The following is a 21,338-nucleotide window of genomic DNA, read 5'->3' as shown; positions in this document are numbered from 1 at the left end:
CTACTCAATCTGTGCTTAGCAAAGAATTTTGCTGAGCAGTATTTCCTGCTTACAAATGAAATCATGCCCAGGTATTGATCACACTTCCATACTTAAACAAGAAACAGGCACTTGTACAGCAAAACGATTTGATACCCATAAATTGAAGGTTCTATGATAAAGGTTTGGTCAGTTAACCCCAAAAATTGTATCTAAACCTTTGATAATTACTCCAACTATCTAAGTGTTTTTTCTTTCATTACTTTCTTCCAATGACCAACTGGGCCCAAATTTGCACAGGTTTGTTATTTTTGCATGAGTTGGGACATTAGTGAAAATACGTACTTGTGTTAGACGAGTATAAACCTGTCTTTAAATATAAAACCGCTATTTTTTTAGATTCCAAAAGTTACTAGGTTTCATTTAAAAAAATCGCCAAGTACTAATAGTATAGTCTGTTAGTTTCAACTACCAAATTTGGTAGTTTTAACCAACAAATTTTATATTGAAATGAGTTGCATGTCGACAATGTGAGAATGTTATGATAAATATCATTTAAACATAAATCAATCAGAGACAATTTCAATTTACTTTTCCCAGTGCTTTATTCTTATTATCTCGGATAGCAATGGCATTTAGTTTATTTTAACGCAACATAAATTAGACAACTTTATTTTGAACAAAATCTCCTAAGATCGAGTCAAAGTACATTTTCATTTGAGTAACGAGTAACAACGTGTTTCAGTCAAGTAAAGTTGTTTTTGTGATGAGTAACAGTTTTGGTTACGAGCAGTTCTGGAGAACGAGTAAACAATACTAATAGAGGGCAGTTAACAAAGGCCTCCTCAGTAACCATGACAACAGATTGAAAACCATGACTTCGGAATGATTTTTGTTACCAGACAATGATGGAAATTGTACTGGTCTGAGAATGTGTACATGTTTAAAAGCAAAGGTTGTCAATTTTTTTAAATTCTTTCAAAAAATATGTATTTTACCCATTTCTACTTCAAAAACTCATCTATGGGCAGTGTTAAAAGGAAAGCTATTATTGACTTGCCTAGTCTCTCAATCTCTCCAAGATCAAAGATAGAGACAAGTCCTTATACATGTAGGATATCCTAGCCCAAGAATATCCCTGCCAATGATGTCGCAGGCCAACAGTACCAAGGAAGGTCGGAAGGCTGTTCACTAGCCCAAGTCTGTCCTAGCCTAAACATGCCCTAGCCTAAACATGCCCTAGCCCAAGTCTGTCCTAGCCTACAATGTTCTAGCCCAAGGAAGTGCCGACACAAGTTTGTTTCGTCCCACGGATGTTCTAGCCCGAGGGAGTCAGTGGTATAGGCCCAATCAGCCCAATGATGTCTAAGCCCAAGAATGTCATGGCCCAAGAATGTCCAGCAAAAGATGTCCAGCCTAGGATGTTGCAGGCAAACGATACCTTAGTCATACCTTTAGTCAGAAGGATGAAATAGCCCAAGTCTGTCCTAGCCTACAATGTTTTAGCCCAAGGAAGTGCTGACACAAGTTTGTTTCATGCCATGAATGTTCTAGACCACGAGTGTTATAGACCCAATCAGCCCAATGATGGCTACGCCCAATAATGTCCTAGCCCAAGAATGTCCAGCCCTGGATGTCGCAGGCCAACGATACTTAGCCATACTTTACGCAGAAGGATGTTCTAGCCCAAGTATGTCCTAGCCTACAGGAATTTAGCCCAAGGAAATACTGACACAAGTATACTCATCCCATGAATGTTCTAGCCCAAGGGAGTGGTATACAAGTAGGCCCAATCAGCTCAATGGTTTTTATGCCCAATAATGTCCAGCCACGGATGTCAAGCCTAGGATGTTGCAGGCCAATGATACCTTAGTCATATCTTAGGTGGGAGGATGTTTTAGCCCAAGTCTGTCCTAGCCTACAATGCCCCAGCCCTAAGAAGTACTGACACAAATGTTTCATCCCATGATTATTCTAGACCAAGAGAGTGGTTCAGTAACAGGCCTTATGTCTCAGTACAAGGACGTCCCAGTCTAAGGATGTCTTCTTTCCCAGACTCATGTCTTTGCTGCTTGTCCCTTTATAAGATCAGCATAGACACCGCCTTTCTTTAGCAGCTCTGCATGTGTTCCAATCTATGGGAAGACAAGTAGATGAAAATTTTATTATGTGATTACCTGCAGTGTGAGATATATTATAGCACCCTCTGTTGATTAGACGTGTCCATGCCATGTGTTGTTGTGGATGGCATCCATCTTGTTTTGTTGTGAAGTAAATGAGACGTTTTAATACATGAGTTCAGTCTGTCACTGTCATCAGTAACTGAAGTTGTAACAAATAATAATAATAGTGACTTGTTCTTATATAGGGCATTTTACAATAGCCGTATCAATGCGCTTTACATTAGTGCCCTGGTTGGGCCAATAACATTCCTTTAATCTTTCTCAGCTCCATGGGGGTTATACAGCCCTGGATGGGCTGCTGTGGCGCTCCAAATGCTTTTTCATACACAACACAAAATCAACCTCTACTTGTTTTATTAGCAAAAACCAATTCTGTAATGTTCCTTCAACAGAATTTTCTGCTTAGCAGAGTGACATGGTAGTTTGGTCGGTAACCTTATTCTGGTAAGCAGAATTTCATTTTAACCTACCTCTTGAATACTTCCATGATTAAGTACAGCTATAAGATCAGCGTTTCTGATTGTACTCAGTCTATGTGCTATGACAAGAACTGTTCTTCCTAGGAGAAATAATGGATTGAAGAAAAACAACAGCATTACCTTCTCTTCAATAATACTAGCGTCTTTATATACATGTAGAGATAATAATACTAGATTCTTAAACAGCGCTTTGTCACGACAAAGGGCGTATCAAAGCACTCAGTATTTTGTCCTGCAAGGTTTAGTGTATGTATGTGGAGCTACGCTTAGAAGTATGAGACCTATTATTCTAAAACGCACCATGTAATGGTTTACAAGGTGCTGTGGCACAATATGCTGCATATCAAACCAGGAACACTGCAAAGCGAACCCCTTCTCTTTTCAATAAAGTGCACTGGGTTCTTTTACATGCGTAACACAACACAAAGGACCAATGGATTTACGTCCCATCCGAATGACGTCGCAATGGTTACGTGTCTTGCTTATTAGGGACACAAGTGCCACAACTGGGACTCGAACCCACAATCTGCTGTCAGAATACCAGAGTTTGAATTCAGTTCAGTGCTCTTAAAGGAACACGTTGCCTTGGATCAGACGAGTTGGTCTATTAAAAGCGTTTGAAACCGTTTGTTATGAAATGCATAGGGTTAGAAAGATGTTTTAAAAGTAGAATATAATGATCCACACAAGTAAGTATCACTCAAAATTGCATGGTTTTCCTTTTATGTCGCGAACTATCCCGGTCGGCCATTTATGGGAGTCAACAGTTTGACTCCCATAAATGGCCGACTGCGTTAGTCGACAAGGTTAAAAGTAAACCACACAATTTCAAGGCATATTTGTGTAGATCAATATATTCTACTTTTACAATAACTTTCTAACCATATGCATTTCATAACAAACGGTTACAGAATGCTTTTCAAAGACCAACTCGACCGATCCAAGGCAACGTGTTCCTTTAACCACTCGGCCACGACACTTCCACTTTGCTAAACAACTTGATTAATAGTGTTGATGTTATGGGGAAAACAAAATAATATTCTCTATCCCTGATGCAAATTTTATATCAACTTCTGAAGAAAATATAAGCAAGAGTACGAGGGTTGGAAAATGTTATACCAGCTTTTCAAGGTTTCCAGATTTGGTAAAAGGGTTTCCAAAATTGCTGGAAATTTTATAAACTTAAAACAGGTTGTCCAAAAGATACCGAGACACAATTCCAACCAATGCCTATATTAGTATTCAATGTAGTCAAAACATTTTTCTAATTTTCAACCTACCTTTTGAGACTTTGTCGATTGCTTCTTGGACGACTCTCTCAGACTCGGTGTCGAGGGCGCTGGTCGCCTCATCAAGAATCAGAATGGAGGGATTCTTAACAAGGGCTCGAGCAATTGCTATTCTGTTATAAGAAAATTACAAGATTGTTAACTGCTAAAAACAATCCAAAATGTCAAAGTAAAGGTACCATCATTGTTGAGGGAAATGTTCCAGGCCTAGATTTACACGAAGGCCACAAAGGCCATGTTCTCTTGCCCTGATTCTTGCCTTAGTGCCCCTTTAAAAGTAACCCTTAGACTTAAAGATTTTCCAATGACATTGCCCTTTGTATACATTTTGTTTTTTTGAGTGTGAAATAACCCCTTTCTCGAAAACTACGTTACTTCAGAGGGAGTCGTTTCTCACATTTTTTTTATACTATCAACAGCTCTCCATTGCTCATTACAAAGTAATGTTTTTGAGGTGTGTCATGAATAGAAGTTCTGGTGGTTAAGTCATCATAGCGTGGGTTCCAATCCCAGTCATGGCACTTGTGTTGTTGAGCAAGATACTTTACAATAATTGCTTCGCCTCACCCAGGGGGTATAAATAAGTACCTGTGAGAGTAAGAGGATTATATTGTGTATGAGAAAGTCTATGGAGCACTTTGTTGCCCAGGTTATACAGTGTACTTCTGCGCGTATCGCGTGATGTGGCACAACTGTTTCAGCCGTTGCTCTCGACCAATAGGAATCAAGAAACTGTCTTATAAGAACAGGTGCAAGCTGGCATGTCACGATGATGTTTTAACCCATTTTTGCTGGTCATGACCAAAGGTTTATACACACCCACGTGACGCGCTCTCCACCAATAGGAATAGCAAAACTGTCCGAGGTATTTATGAATAACGTTTACCTTTGCTTCTGTCCGCCCGATATTGTAACGCCACGCTCACCAAGGATTGTTTTGTACCCCTCTGGAAATCCAAGAATGAAATCATGAGCATTGGCTAGAGCGGCTGCCTCATAAACCTTAAAGAAAACAAAATTTTGTTTTAGAATTATTAAACAAACATAAGCCATTTTCTTATAGACAGTGGACACTATATTTTGGTAATTGGCTAAGACCAGTCTCCTCACTTGGTGTATCTCAACATATGCATAAAATAACAAACCTGTGAAAATTTGAGCTCAATTGGTCATCGAAGTTGCGAGATAATAATGAAAGAAAAAACACCCTTGCCAACCGAAGTTGTGTGCATTCGGATGCTTGATTTTGTGACCTCAAATTCTAAATTTGAGGTATCAAAATCAAATTCGAGGAAAATGACTTCTTTCTCGAAAACTACGTCATTTCAGAGGAAGCCAATTCTCACACTATTTAATAATATCAACCTCTCCCCATTGCATGATACCAAGTAAGGTTTTATGCTAATAGTTATTTTGACTAATTACCCATAGTTTCCACTGCCTTTAACAAGAAATTGCGCTGTAGGTCACATTTCAGTTGACATCAAATTAAAATATACGAAAGTTTTTTTTTAAATTTATTATTATTTTTTTTTTTAATCTAATCAATCAAAATCAGCTTTGAAATATTTGAACTGGTATGAACTGAAGAATCAGAGTGCCCTTTCACATCAATATTCTCTGGAGGATTATTACTAATAAGAATTTTAGAATCAGTGAGCTTTCAGATGGAAATATTTGTACATTGGTACATGTATGAACTTTAGAATCAGTGAGCTTTTTGATGGAAATAAAATTATTTGTACATTGGTACATGTATGAACTTTAGAATCAGTGAGCTTTTTGATGGAAATATTTCTCTTGAGGAGTGGTACTGGTATGAAATTTAGGATCAGTGAGGCTTCAGATGGAAATTTTTTCTGTTGGAATGGTACTGGTATGAACTTTAGAATCAGTGAGGCTTCATCCCAGATGGAAATATTTCTCTAGAGGATTGGTACTGGTATTAACTTCAGAATCAGTGAGTTTTCAGATGGAAATATTTATCTGGAGGATTGGTACTGGAATGAACTTTAGAATCAGTGAGCTTTCAGATGGAAATATTTATCTGGAGGATTGGTACTGGTATGAACTTTAGAATCAGTGAGCTTTCAGATGGAAATATTTATCTGGAGGATTGGTACTGGTATGAACTTTAGAATCAGTGAGTTTTCAGATGGAAATATTTATCTGGAGGATTGGTACTGGAATGAACTTTATAATCAATGAGCTTTCAGATTGAAACATTTCTCTGGAGGATTGGTACTGGTATGAACTTTAGAAACGATGAGTTTCCAGATGGAAATATTTCTCTGCAGGATTAGTAACTGGTATGAACTTTAGAAACGGTGAACTTCCAGATGAAAATATTTCTTTGATTAGAATCAGTGAGCTTTAGGACAAAACTTGCCCAAACCTTTTTATCCCTTCTTTGATTAAAATACTTACTAAGCATGTGGTTAGACTTTAACACTAGGCTTCAATGTAATGAAGCACAGCATGCAAATCGAGATTAGAATAATGAGATAATCAATGGAGGATACAATTTCATTTTGGTTGAGGACAAAGCAATTACTAAGACAAAAACAGAAGGCTGCTCAAATTATTATCGGTAATATAACCATGGAAACTGGTGTAAACAAAGACAAAATTAATCAGTTTATAATTGTTTGTCTTTCGTATTTATGATTTTAAAATTGAGCCTGTAGCTTATGTGACTGTACTTGAACAAATTATTTCATTTTGATTTGGGACAAAACAATGACTAAGACAAAGGCAGACCAAAACCGCTATCAGATAACCATGGCAACTGTTGTAAACAAAGAGAAAATCCATCAGTTTATAATTGTTTGTCTTTGAGATTAACGATTTGAACCTTGACCTTCTAGCTCATTATAAATAAGTACTTGAACAAATTATTTCATTTGGATAGAAAAGAGACACTATGAAGACAAAAACAGAAGGCTGACAAAAACCACAATTTAAGCTAACCATGGCAACTGTTGTAAACAAGGAGAAAATCAATCAGTTTATAATTGTTTGTCTTTGAGATTTACGATTTCAACATTGATCTTCTAGCTCATGTAATTACTTGAACAGATTCTCAATGCGAGTGTACTTAATGAGTTCCAAGTCTATTTTGTTGTCACATAACACCCGTTTCCACTGTCGAGTGAAGACAGACTCTCGGTGCTGGTACATGTAATTGATGCCATCCCATAACTTTTAAACTCGGCATGAAAATGAAGTCTGTTATTTTTATAACATCCATCATTGTAACTCTTATCGTACAACAATGCTACAGCGAGTGTGCTATTAGGTACACTCAAATATTTTACACAGCAAGTAACCGTGCTTTGGTTAATCATGTGTTTAAATGGAAGAGTGTATCATCTCCTGTGATCTGTGGGCGAGACTGCACTATGGATCCACACTGTGCATCATTCAACTATTACACATGTAGCTATGTTTGTCAGTTGAGCAATGCTACTCAATCTCAAAGCCCTGATGACTTCATTGAGCTGCAAGGAGTTGCTTACTATGATGGCAACTTGGAAACTCCTTCACTTTCAGCACCAGACTCTGCACAAAATAGCAGTTGTCTGAAGTTACACCAGGCTGGTAGCTGTCAGAGTGGCATCTACACCATCTACCCTGCTGGCCTGACTGATGGGGTGAAGGTCTACTGTGATATGGAGACAGATGGAGGAGGCTGGATCGTGTTCCAGAGGAGACAAGATGGCTCAGTTGTCTTTTACCGCAAATGGGCAGAATACCAATCTGGGTTTGGTGATCTCTCCACTGAGTTCTGGCTGGGTAATGACATCTTACGTAACCTTACTGAGTCAGGACAATGGCAATTAATGGTAAATATGGCTGATTGGGAAGGAAACACAGCTTGGGCCAGTTATGGTGAGTTTGCTGTAACAGGTGATAAGTACACTCTCCTAGTTGGTTCCTACAATAATGACAGCTCAGTGCGTGATTCAATGGCAGTGCACAATGGCCAGTCATTCAGTACCAAGGATCAGGACAATGATAGTTACAATAGTGGAGACTGTGCACAACGTGATAAAGGAGGATGGTGGTTTAATGCCTGTTTTCATGCACACCTTAACGGCAGATGGTTCAACCAGAGTCAAGTGGAATGGGCACAAGGTTTACAATGGGCACACTGGAGAGGCAACGTCTATTCCTTGAAGAACTGCTCTATGAAAATACGGGAAGTCCTGTAAACTGAACACCATACTCTGAAGTCCTGTAAACTGACCACCACACTCAAAATCTGTTCAGAGAACACCATACTCTGCAGTCATGTAAACTGAACACCACACTCTGATGTTCTGTGTAACGGGACCGCACACTCTGAAGTCCTGTAAACTGAACACCACGCTCTGAAGTCTTGTAAACTGATCACCACACTCTGAAGTCCTGTAAACTGAGCGCCACACTCTGAAGTCCTGTAAACTGAACACCACGCTCTGAAGTCCTGTAAACTGAACACCACACTCTCAAGTCCTGTAAACTGAACACCACACTCTGAAGTCTTGTAAACTGAACACCACACCCTGAAGTCCTGTAAACTGAACACCACACTCTGAAGTCTTGTAAACTGAACACCACACCCTGAAAGTCCTGTAAACTGAACACCACACTCTGAAGTCCTGTAAACTGAACACCACACTCTGAAGTCCAGCAAACTGAACACCACTCTCTGAAGTCTTGTAAACTGAACACCACACTCTGAAGTCTTGTAAACTGAACACCACACCCTGAAGTCCTGTAAACTGAACACCACACTCTGAAGTCTTGTAAACTTAACACCACACCCTGAAAGTCCTGTAAACTGAACACCACACTCTGAAGTCCTGTAAACTGAACACCACACTCTGAAGTCTTGTAAACTGAACACCACACTCTGAAGTCTTGTAAACTGAACACCACACCCTGAAGTCCTGTAAACTGAACACCACACTCTGAAGTCTTGTAAACTGAACACCACACCCTGAAAGTCCTGTAAACTGAACACCACACTCTGAAGTCCTGTAAACTGAACACCACACTCTGAATTGCTGTAAACTGAACACAACACTCTGAAGTCCTGTAAACTGAACACAACACTCTGAAGTCCTGTAAACTGAACACAACACTCTCAAGTACTGTAAACTGAACACAACACTCTGAAGTCCTGTAAACTGAACACAACACTCTGAAGTCCTGTAAACTGAACACCACACTCTCAATTCCTGTAAACTGAACACCACACTCTGCAGTCCTGTAAACTAAACACCAAACTCTCAAGTACTGTAAACTGAACAGTCCACTCCGAGGTCCTGTAAACGTTTGTCGTGTGAAAGTGCATCGTTTGCAGTGTGATAGTCCGATGACTATCACACGGTGTGCAGTACCCAGACGTCTTTTCACCAACCTCTAACCCAATTAGTTGTTTATCTGTGTATCTGAAACGCACGTAGGAACGTTACGTGTATGAAGATGATAAATAGTCTGTTGGGCTGCGCCTTGGAAAAATAGAACGCTCGGATCACCTCGGGTGTCGTAGTTTTAACCATAGCACTCGAAGCAGTCAGTAGTTGTATACTAGACTCCAAGGCCTATTAAAGACCTGCTCTACTGTGAAAATACGCAAACTACTGTAAACTGACCAGTGAACACCAGCGATTTTCGACGAATTAGCTTTAAATTAGTAAGTAGGATTCTTTAGAAATCAAACCGACTGTTAATCCAATAGGTATGTTGAGGTTTTGCATATAGAGCCTGCCACTAGTTGAGATTTTGTTAAATCATAGATGTCGTTTTAGGTCTGCTAAGCAGATAAATATTTACCATCGTAAAGTTGAAAATGAAATGTTAAAAAGTTAAATTTGAGTGTTGTGTGTACTACCAGATTTTTAGATGATTTTGTAAAAACAGTTTTGTTGCCAGTCTAGGAGAGTATTTAAGCCATTTTGTGCTTATTGTACCACTTCTTAAGTGTACAAAACCTCGTGTGAAACGATTCCCTCTGAATTATATAAAATGTAGCTTTTGAGGAAGGAAAATTCTCACTAAAATATTTGAATCTGAGAAAGACTTTAAGCCTGAATGCTTTCTTAGGCATCTAAAAGCACACAAATCTCTGCAACATGGGTGTTTTGTCTTCTATTACTTGCTTGCTATTTCGATGACCAATTGAGTACAAGTTTTTCCAGAATTGTTATTTTATGCAGATATTGGGATATATGTTGTACCAAGTGAGAATGGTTTTGACAAAGCATCCAGTGCCTTTTAAAAAGACACTGGTCACTGTTGGTAATTGTCAAAGATTAGTCTTCTCACCATATGCACAAAATAACAAACCTGTGAAAACTTGAGCTCAATCGGTTGTCAAAGTTGCCAGATAAAAGTGAAAAAAAAACACCCTTGTCACACGAAGTCGTGTGCTTTCAGATGGTTGAGTTCGAGACCTCAAATTCTAAATCTGAGGTCTGGAAATCAAATTAGTGGAAAATTACTTCTTTCTCAAAAACTACGTTACTTCAAAGGGAGATGTTTCTCACAATGTTTCAGACTATCAACAGCTCCCCATTACTCGTTACCAAGAAAGGTTTTATGCCAATTATTATTTTGAGTAATTACCATTAGTGTCTACTGCCTTTAAGAGCAAACCGGGGCTATATCAGGAACTTGAAGTACATATAGTCTGGCCCTTAATACATTACAACCGAAACTGCCTGTTTGGTTGTATGGTACACAGGCTGCTTGATTAAGTCTTACCTCTTGATCCGATGCATCTGGATTTCCATACCGGATATTTTCTATCACACTCGTTGCGAACAACACCGGCTCCTAAACAAATAAATAATAACAACAACAATAATAATAATAATAATAATAATAATAATAATAATAATAATAATAATAATAATAATAATAATAATAATAATAATAATAATAATAATAATAATAATAATAATGGTGCGAACCCCTCCTCTTTTCGATAAGTGCACTGTGTTCTTTTACATGCTTTACATAACACATGGGACCAATGGCTTTACGTCCCATTCGCAAAACAGTAGGGCTGCTGACCAGGCCGATAACTGCACATCCACCTGCCTTTAATGATCCAAAGAGTCCAATGTTAACACGCCCACAGATGAAAAGGATGTTTATTTTCTGAGGAAAATCTTTATTGTATAGCTGTCCCTTATTGGTGCTTACAAGGAAAGTGTTTCACATTCTGTTTTGAAAATCATTTGGTTCAGAATTAGGTCCAATATGAATAATAGTCAGATAATTAGACTATTGGTTTATATGTTAAAATTTAGAGATGTTTGTTTAAAATTTGTTCTTAAGAACTTCTTATTTGTATACGTGTAAAATGTTAAATTGTGCATTATGGTAACTTCCTATCTTAACCCTCCTACTGTCTGACCATTGAATAACATCCACTGTGGTTTTGAGCTATAGATAAATTATGTCGGCCTGCAATATGATATCATGTGGTGATGGCATCTACACAGAACAAGGTCAACCCTCCTACTATCGGACCATTCAATATCATCCACTGTGGTTTTAATTTATAGATAAAACTATGACTAACTGAACAATATTGTATCAATGTGGTGATGGCATCGACACAGTATAAGGTCAACCCTCCTACTGTCTGACCATTCAATATCATCCACTGTGGTTTTTTAATTATACATAAACTATGACTGCCTGGACAAAAATTTATCATGTAGTGATGGCATCTACGCAGTATAAGGTTAACTCTCCTAACTATCTGACCATTTAATATCATCCACTGTGGTTTTGAAAGATACATAAACTATGCCAGCCTGAAATGTGATGATCTACACAGTGCACAGTCAACACTCCTACTGTCTGACCATTTATTATCATCCACTGTGGTTTTGAATATTACATATGATATCAGAAATAAAAAAAAGTAGCGAATGCGTGTAATGTACACTGTACTTTGAAAAGTTATTTTTAAAGTAGGGCCACATTACAAAACCTGCCTTGGTGAATTGTTTTAAATAATGGTTGGCCAATTTGCTCCAAAAATGGTACAAAGAGTAGGAGGGTTGTCAAGTTACTACAAATTAAACAACTCACCTGATTAATGAAACCAATTGTCTGACCTCGCAGCTTACTGGGGTCAAGCTCATTAATATTCACGTTGTCAATAGTAACAGAGCCTTTAGTGACATCATAGAACCTTTCAAGTAAGGCAGCAATTGTAGATTTCCCTGTACAGAAGTAAAATAATAATAAAAAAATGTTAGAACCTGTAAGTGACATTTTCCTGCATTTCATTAATAATAATTTGGGAAGCTAGGTTCTCGAAGCTTTGAGAAGTCTAATTCCTTTACAAGAATCTTCAACTGATGATGTCTAGAACCCTCGATTCATATCCCACTGTGGCACTATGCCGATTGGGTTTTCAGTTCCTACATGTACCTAACTGTGTGGATTTTCCCTGGAACAATTCCCCGAGGTTTCCCTACCACATTTAAAACTGAAACTTCCTTCCTTGTCTTCTCTCCATTGGGTTCTTGGCTAGTACATTGAAGATGACTTGAGCAAGCTAGTCGAAACGTTGAGACCAATTTAAGAACTGACTCCGCGTTAGTACAGTTAATTACGAACCTGTAAGCTAAAGTAGTAGTCCCAGCCTATTTTTTATACCATCCGCCCGGGTAATAGTTAAAAAGCAGGACAGTTCTTTTCAGAACTGAGAAGTCTCCCGAACACCCGAACAATCTACTACGCGGTAGTAGAATAAAGAAAGAGAGTTCTCTAAGAACAAACTCTACCTGGCAAGTAGATACACACATGGTGTTACTGCAAACCAAGTTCAAGCACCCTTGGCTTCTCTAACTAGATTTAGTAATTGAAAAATGAAATTAACTTCCTACAAATATGTAGAGCACAAAGCAATGGCGATCTATGCTTTGTTCAAGGGCAAGGGCATCAAGGCATATTCTCCTTGGTAAAGGGCACCCTATGATGAACCAATTATCAATTTCTACTTGAGCATTATCAAGGGAACCAAGGCAATGACCAGGGGGCACGGGGGCCTTCGTTGCCACCGTGAAGTATCAGGCCTGAATGGCGGTCCACAGATGTCCCTGCACTCAGATTCCTCTTCTACACACGAGGCTTTACATCTTTCAACATGCGAAGGAGCTGTTTACGCTTTGTGGATCACTTGTTAGAGGTCATTGAACTTACCCCCTCCTGACGGGCCGCAGACAGCCACCACTTGTCCTGCTGGTATATCTAACGTCAATCCACTCAAAACAACCTTGAAACAAACAGACAATAACATAACATTAGAATTAAAATTTATAAGTCGCTATTCCATCAAGATAATAGCGTACTAGAAGGCAACTAAACATGGAAAAAGACCGAGTCTTAAGGACTTTAAGAAATGTAGATACGTAGAGTAACAGATTACCTTATGACAGTAGGAAGACTTTCTTCCAAATCATTGGCCCAGCTACACTGATAGCTTTTTGACCTAGAAATTTGTTCGCAGGGGGAACATTCAAGCGTTAAGTGTAACACTGCTATTTAAAGTGAACCTGCCTTTTTCTCTTTATCAACGCCTTTCAAAATTTTTAACCTCACAAGAAATCTGTGTAAAATGCAATATCTTGCCTCTGCATTCCAGCTTAGGTTAAATGTAGGGAACGGTTTGTTAATTTCGTCACTTAGCCCAAGCATTTTGACTGAAGATACATGAAGCTCAGTTGGTAGAGCGCCAGAATGGGAGGTCGCAGGTTCAAGTCCCACTCTAGTCAATTTGTTTTTGTTCAACCCCAATTATTTGAAAATAGTCTTGTATGAAACCTTTAAATGATATTACCGAGGCAGTCTAAAACTTTGAAGACAGTTTAAAAAGTATTGCAGGAAATATATATCACCTGTTCAGGCCTCGTTGGGTAGCTGAATGTCACATCGTTGAACCTCACGTTGCCGTAGAAACTGTGAAACGGAATGTGTTTACCTCCTTTCAGAGGAATTGTTGGCTCCAATTCTAGATACTGAAACATAAAAAAATGTATGTTTTTTTGAAGAGATGTAGGCCTAACGGAAAACAGATGAAGTACAAGTAAGAAAGTCAAATGGCTAGACTGCTCCTTTGAATAGTGGAGGAAATGGCCTGCAGGCCATGTCACACTGCAGCGATAATGAAAACAATAACGATAACAACGCAAACAGAACGCATTCTCTTGGTTGAAGTGCTCCAAGCAGAATATGCCCACGCTTATTCAAGAAATCGAGGGTGTGCATTATTAATGTTCTCATTTTCGTTCTAGTTATCGTGGCCTGTGTGACCGGGTCGTTACTCTCTCATACCTCAAAGACTCGAGCCCCGGCGCTGGTTCCTCTAATTGCCTGACCAAAGAGGATTGATATACTAGTTAGTGATCTCTGGATAGTTTGAGAAGCAACGAGGAAAGACATGAGTTGACCTGGTTTGATGTCACCACTGGCTAGTAGATAACCTCCACTGTAAATCACTCCCACAATAATCCCTGGAAAAAAAAAAGTACATGATGTAAATGCCTGACATTAATATCAACCCTAGCACAGTCTTTCTCAGAGGCCGAATGGCAACACAACACACATCAACAGGTAACTAAGTGTAACATAAGCAGTGAAGTGAAAATACATGAGTAGATAGAGACAAAGCTCTTTTGGAGTTATTAAAAACTTAAGGCTAGTGCTATGTTGGGATGAGTAACTGGTCCTACATTTTGTAAATCGAGATAAGACAAGTCTTAACTCTTGGTGGAATCCACACCTGGATTTTGGAATAACTAGCCGGATCTTAGACGGGGATGTGCCAAAAACCGTTCACTGCTAGCCGGGGACATTGAGCTAGATGTCTGGGCGTAACAGAAAACTTGCAAGTTATAGTCTTTGATTCAGCCATGAATACACCTTTCAATCTCAATATGTTTACTACTACTAGCATCACTAGTCTCCAATTCAGCTGCATAATATAATGTAGACTTCTCAATATCAGTAGAATAGTATCAATGCCATTTACCATTAAGAGCTAGGTTACTGAGCCCATGAAAGAGACCAATACCAAGACCTAGTCTTTCATTCAGCCGTCTGGAATTCTCTTTTCAATCCGAGTATATTAATTACTAGCATTAGTCTCCACTGCAGCCGGTTATAGAGTTCACACTATCAGTAGAATAGTATCAATGCCATTTACCATTAAGAGCTAGGTTACTGAGTCCTTGAAAGAGACCAATACCAAGACCTAGTCTTTCATTCAGCCGTCTGGATTTCTCGATCTCGTCGCAGTACAATTCCAGCTCCTTTTCTTCCATTGCAAATGATCGTACTGTTCTCATGTTACCTAACGCTTCATCTGCAACTGAGGTTCCCATAGCAACCTGTAAATAAAGACAAGTGAAGGATAGAGTTTGTTATAATTATAACCTAAAACAACATTATCTATTAGAGCTCCAGTAATGATTTTTTGAGTTTCACCACAAAGACTTGGAAACTATATATCCTTTTCATTAGCAGGTGTGTTTACATTGATTTACTTAAACTTAAAGGTGGAGCAGTTAACCTGCCTAGGGCAGTATCGGCAGCCCTACTGGTTTGTGCAAGGTGTAATTGAGGTGTGAGTTGCCAGTTGAAAGGAATGTTTTATTTATGCCTTTTTTTTAAATGGAGCTTTCCCCTAATGAAACACAAGACCTTAGAAAATACACAGAGATAACAGGTGTGAGTTGCCAGTTTAAAAAGGATGTTTTATTCTGGCCTCTTTCATAATGAAGCTTTCCCCTAATAAAACACAACACCTTAGAAAATACACAGAGATAACAGGTGTGAGTTGCCAGTTGAAAATGATGTTTTATTCTAGCCTCTTTCTTAATGGAGCTTTCCCTAATGAAACACAAGACCTTAGAAAATACACCAGAGATAACATGTGTGAGTCGCCAGTTGAAAATTATGTTTTATTTTGGTTTCTTTCTTGATGGAGTTTCCCCTAATGGGAAAACATGACCTCAGAAAATACTCACCTGTTGTTTAATTTCATTTCATTTTGTTAGTTGTGAAGCTAGGGACTCTCAGAAAAGTGAACTTAATCACTATACTAGTCAAGATTTCAATGGAGAGAAGACAAGGAAGGAATTCTTCTCACTCGATCAATGACTGAAAAACAAGAACTTAGAGAGTACTGACCTGTTCTTGAACTTGTCGTGATAATGATCTTAGAGAAGCTCCGATGAATGTCCCGACGATAACAACTCCTGGAACGACTGCTATGAGTAGTAGAGTCAACTTTGGAGACAAGACGTACATAGCAACGCTAGCACCAAGGACTTGAGTTATGCCTCGTAGACCCTGTGCTACACAAAGCTTGAAGGCGCTTTTGAAATCTTGAACGTCCGCTGATAATCTGCAAGATGATTAAAAAAGAAAGTTTGGAGAATGCTGAGGTCAAAGGTCATTTAAGTCTACTATGCAGGCCCACTATGTTAGCTATACAGACATGGAGCATCATGTTACTCTAAGCAACAATGGTAGTCAAAGCCATAACGGTTTGGATATAGCCTTGGATTGAAATGAAACAAACCTTGGTCAGGATTTTTAAAATCTTTTTTAATCATAAATTCCATGTCTTTGTTCTCACTATCAAAAACAGATTTTTGCTGAGAAAGACCACGTCAAGACAAGATTTGAGATGGGAAACTTCCAAAAATAAAAAGGAAGAAGACACTGAGAGAACAAGGTACTTCATCTAAAGTTATGACTTATGATAATAATAATAATAATAATAATAATATCAAAGTCTTATAAAGTGCACATATCCACCAACCAAGGTACTCAAGGCGCTGAGTTTATACAAACTTTCAGAAAGATAGGTTATTGCAGTATATGCTGTTAGGCAGAAAGTACTGCTTGACAAATATCTTTGCTTAGCAAAACTTTTCTGTGCTAAGCAAGTTTTTTAAGACTTGTGGACAAGTCGTTAAATGTCTGTCGCAGTGACAGTGTTCCGACTCTGCCGCGGTATCCTACTACAGCTGTCACGACTACCGTCCCATTTAATGGGGAGTAGAAGTCGGCAACCAGCAGTTCGCCCTCGCCTCACCGCATGGGACCAATAACAGCTTGTCTACAAGTCTACAAATTTTTGTGCTTACAGGTTTATGAAAATGGGCCCTGGTTGATTATTTTGATTTTGTTACACTTGATGATTAAACAATGTCCAAAACAAAAATCTTCCTGAATAGCAGGATAGATTTTTCTGAAGTTTTACTCATGCTTTAAAATAATCAAAATACCATCAGGAGACTAACCTGTTGATTAGTTCACCCGTATGATGGGTGTCAAAAAATGCTATATCTTGTCTCAAGAGGGCGGCAAACAACGCTTCTCTCATCCTCACTGCAGTGCGTTCACCAACAGCAGACAACAGGGAGATGTAACTACAGGTACAAAGTGCCTAAACAAATAAAATATTGGTAATGACCACAAACAAATTACTTGAAGAATTTTAATCTCAAAGCTTGCTTTAAAGGCAATGAACACTATTATAGGTAAATATACTCAAAATGTTCATAGTATAAAAACTAACTTGGCAAAGAGCAATGGAAAGCTGTTGATGAAATAAAACAGTGAGAAACGGCTCCCTCTGAAATAATGTCGCTCTCTCAAATATTAAAAGACTTCAGGCCTCATCCAGCCTTTTATTTTGCATCAGAAAGCACACAGATTTGTGCAACAATGGTGTTTTTTCTTTCATAAATCTCTTATTTTATGCATATGTTGGGATACACCTAGTGAGAATACTAATCTTTGACAATTACCAACAGTGCCTTTAAGGAAATTATAAATCAATGAGAATTGAGGTTGCCTGAGGTTAAGTTGGCCTAGGGAGGTAGGGTGAAATTTGTACTGTTGGTTTTTGGGGAGTGTCCCTACCATCTTCTCAAAGTTCCTTTGGAGATTAATATTAACAATAATAGTTATTATAATAATAAGACTTGTAATGCACACATATTCACCCTGCTGGGTGTTCCATGGCGCAGTGAAACCAAAACCAAAACAAAACAAGGACAAAAACAGACAAAACAAAATGAATCCTTGAAAACCTGTGACATGAGATAAGTTTTGAGAAGACAATTGAATTTTGTGGTAAAGAAAGCAATCATTCTACTCTACCTGCAGGCAGTACGCAACGATAAGCTTCAACGCCGGACCTCGTATCTCACTCATATAGTTCCCATATTGCTTTGCAGCTGCCTCTGCTACAACTTGGACCATATCTCCGAGAAAGACTGGGATCTGAACGTTGATCAATGCAGCAGCTAATGCACTCTGCAAGAAGAAAATCAATGAATACAATTTGGTAATAATACATGTAGCTGTAAAAGCAAGCTTACACACAAGTGTATCAAACTCAAATTTTGTCAGTCTGTTGGTCAAGTCATGAAAGTGTGGGTACGAATCCTGCTTAAACACAAAAAAGTAGCGAAGCACAATAACATTTTGATTACCAGAATTCAAGGTTACGAATCCAATGAACTACCATATTGTCACATGTCAAATTTGTGACTATGGTGTCCTGCTTATTTCTGCTGAGCAGCCAATTGTTAAGCAACATCTTAACTTTTTTAGCAGCTCTATAAAATCGGGCCCTGGTCCTGACCAAAAGTGTCCCAGAGGGCTCCCACAGAAATTGCTGTGGTGCCTTGTGCTTTTGCTGTGGTGCCCTCTGTTAGGTTTCAATAGAAAGTTGTCTCCATAGAGACCTGTGTCCCTTCAACAGTGAAATTTAAGGCCTGGGGATCCTTTAAAACAAGACAAACTATTGTTGCTTCTCAACACCAAGGAGTAAGGACTCTTAGCTTAAAGATTGTTGTCGTGATTGATGCACTTATTGGTACACGTCTTAGTGCAAGACATTAATTGTATATTCTCATTCAACGTGCACATTACTATATAAAGATAGCTGGCACTGTTGGGCCATGGTCTTGCACCAAGACTAACTTATTTGTTGCCGGTGTCGCATACTCCTAAGTAGTCGACATAAATAAACTTTACAGAAGTTTGTTGATAAGCTAGCAACAATTTTGTTCTGTGATACAACCCAAACAAGGTTAATACACTTTTCATTAAATTCTTCCTTAAAAGGTCTTTCTTGGTGAGAATATAAAACAAACAAAACCTACTTACAACAACAGCAGCAACTAAGTACCAAAAATCTGGCCACAGCAGTTTCAGAAACTTTCTCTTTTTGAAGCGAGGCTGTTTCAGATCCTCTGCATATTTGCCGTCTTTATCCAAGATACGAGAACTTCCTTTGGTTCTGATCTTACACTCCGCTACGACACCCCACAGGCTCCAACTTAGACTGCCACCCAGGAGCACTAAACCTGGAATTAGGTAGAAGAATACAAGACACTAGACTCAATAATGCAGCGACATTTTTGTCAGGTCTCCTGTATCCTTCATAGGATTATAAAAGTTGTAGCAAAAGGTGACCAGACTAATTTTTACTTCTAGCCTCACTTTGGAGGTGCAGTTGCGTCTTACGGAGGAAGTGATATATGTGTTTCAATTTGATAATATTTTAAATTTTACGAACATTTATCACTTTTTTTCAGTACAAAGAATTATAGGGAATAAAATAGACCCAGTTACTGGGGCACTGTACACCTTTATTTCTTGAAATTTGTCATTATTTGTCATACTGTAATAGCGCCCCAGATACTTTTTGTCAACCGCGAAACCTCAACTTTTTGTAAGTCAACCGCGAAACCTCAATTATCTATGATGGTCACACTGAACCCTAACCTTACCGAGCTAGTATGAGCGAGAATGACAAAATGAAGGGAAAAAAGGAGTACAGCCCCCGAGTAAATGGGTCTGTAGGAATGTACTCAAAGTTAACAAGGAGTACTAGGAATGCAAAAATTATATACATGTACCTCTGGAAACTTGTGGGATGATCTTTGATGCATTTCTATCTTTTGGACAGAGTGATTGTCTTGTTATAGCGTTGTATAATCTTAGAACTCGTTGACTGAAGATGGTTGGAGATTTGGAACATTGGACAGTCCCAACTGAAGTAAACAAGGATCTAAAAAATAGAAACATCAAAAGACATTGTTATAATCATAATCATCATGTCAATTGTTATTATTTAAAAAGTTGTAAATCAGTGAAATTGGAATGAGATCATTTGAATAACACGCTACAGAACTGACTGGGTAAAATAAAATTTAATTCTGGGTACCAATCTATTTAGTTGTGATAACGGAACACTCCTCCTCTCGACCGTTGGGAGGAGGGTTGTGTTATCGCAACTACAATCCACTATACTGTTAACAACATACAAAAACAACCCATTAATAAGGTTTATCCACACAGAGACATAGGCCCTGTGTGCGCATGTCGTGTAAGACAACATTACATACACCGCGGCGATGAATGCCCCCCTGCCTACCCATAATGCATTGCGGTTCTCAACTCAATCGCGATAAACCTTATTATCAGCCGGATATATAGGAATTCTTAAAATACATGAAACCAAATATTAATAAGTGACAGCAAATCTAACTAGAATTCTATAGATTACTGTTTTTGTATAAGGGTTATTAATTATACAGCATCCATGTGACATTCAACAAACATTATTATATTAGTATTATTGAAGAAATGAAACAATCATCAGATTATCAGACATCACACCCGGTCTTTTATTTTTAATTAACTCTTTTTTTACTTATCATGCTTATTTTTATAATAAAATTAATAGCCAACCAATATTATTAAAAACAAGCATTTATTTATCATGTTTATAACTGAATTAATTTAAAGTTGATTCAAAGTTTAAGTTCCCTCCTTCTTCCCTTCAAACACGCCCAATTGTCGTCAAAATACGGCAGGCCAAGTTACATATTATTTTGCATAACAATAAGAACGTTCCATTTTATAAAAACTTCTTTTTGTAAGTAACGAACGCTGTTGTGTTATGTTGTGTTGAACATGTTGAAAGTCTCACGTCTCGAGTCCTAGTCGACTTTTGAATGAATAACTTTACCAAAAGGTTATACAATTTAGGAATTGTTTGTACGTTACCCTGTGTTTGAAGATCGGAAGATGCGTGGTGTCATTTGCATTTTTAGGGCATGCCTGCTGGCAGCGCAAAATAACAAAATTGTCATTGTTTTTAATTTTAATAAACCCCACTCCCGCTGCCGAATGAACCAAACTTGTTTTCTGCTCTGCAAACTCTCTCCGCTAAGTTAGTAGGGCGCCCTCTACCACTGTCTTTGAAGAAACAATTATCGCTGTTTCTGCGTCCACTTCAAACTTTGGTTGAAATACCACTCAAAAACCTTACGTTCCCATGGCAAAGTAGTTTTTAACACGTA

General features: G+C 38.3%; 2 protein-coding genes across 2 annotated transcripts in view; one reads left to right on the top strand and one right to left on the bottom strand.

Moving 5' to 3' along the window:
* The window catches only part of LOC117301261 (ammonium transporter Rh type A-like), a 67,406-nt gene that overhangs the window by 702 nt on the left and 45,366 nt on the right, over positions 1-21,338 (top strand). The window contains exon 2 of the mRNA XM_033785140.1: positions 16,598-16,684. The gene's annotated coding sequence lies outside the window, so the exon portion shown is untranslated. The remainder of the gene's footprint in view (positions 1-16,597; positions 16,685-21,338) is intronic.
* On the bottom strand, positions 579-21,320 carry LOC117301267 (mitochondrial potassium channel ATP-binding subunit-like). The gene is made up of 16 exons (XM_033785149.1): positions 21,043-21,320; positions 19,890-20,041; positions 19,135-19,334; positions 18,121-18,276; positions 17,256-17,401; positions 16,135-16,351; positions 15,149-15,332; positions 14,278-14,456; positions 13,842-13,961; positions 13,147-13,219; positions 12,028-12,161; positions 10,684-10,755; positions 4,817-4,932; positions 3,922-4,043; positions 2,633-2,721; positions 579-2,114 (listed from the first exon to the last, which is right to left on the bottom strand). Exons 1-16 carry the CDS (start codon positions 21,126-21,128, stop codon positions 2,037-2,039), a joined length of 2,124 nt encoding a protein of 707 aa, XP_033641040.1. The 5' UTR covers positions 21,129-21,320; the 3' UTR covers positions 579-2,036.

This window comes from Asterias rubens, chromosome 17, assembly GCF_902459465.1.
Source record: "Asterias rubens chromosome 17, eAstRub1.3, whole genome shotgun sequence".
Taxonomy (NCBI): domain Eukaryota; kingdom Metazoa; phylum Echinodermata; class Asteroidea; order Forcipulatida; family Asteriidae; genus Asterias; species Asterias rubens.
This window is presented reverse-complemented; position numbering and strand designations above follow the sequence as displayed.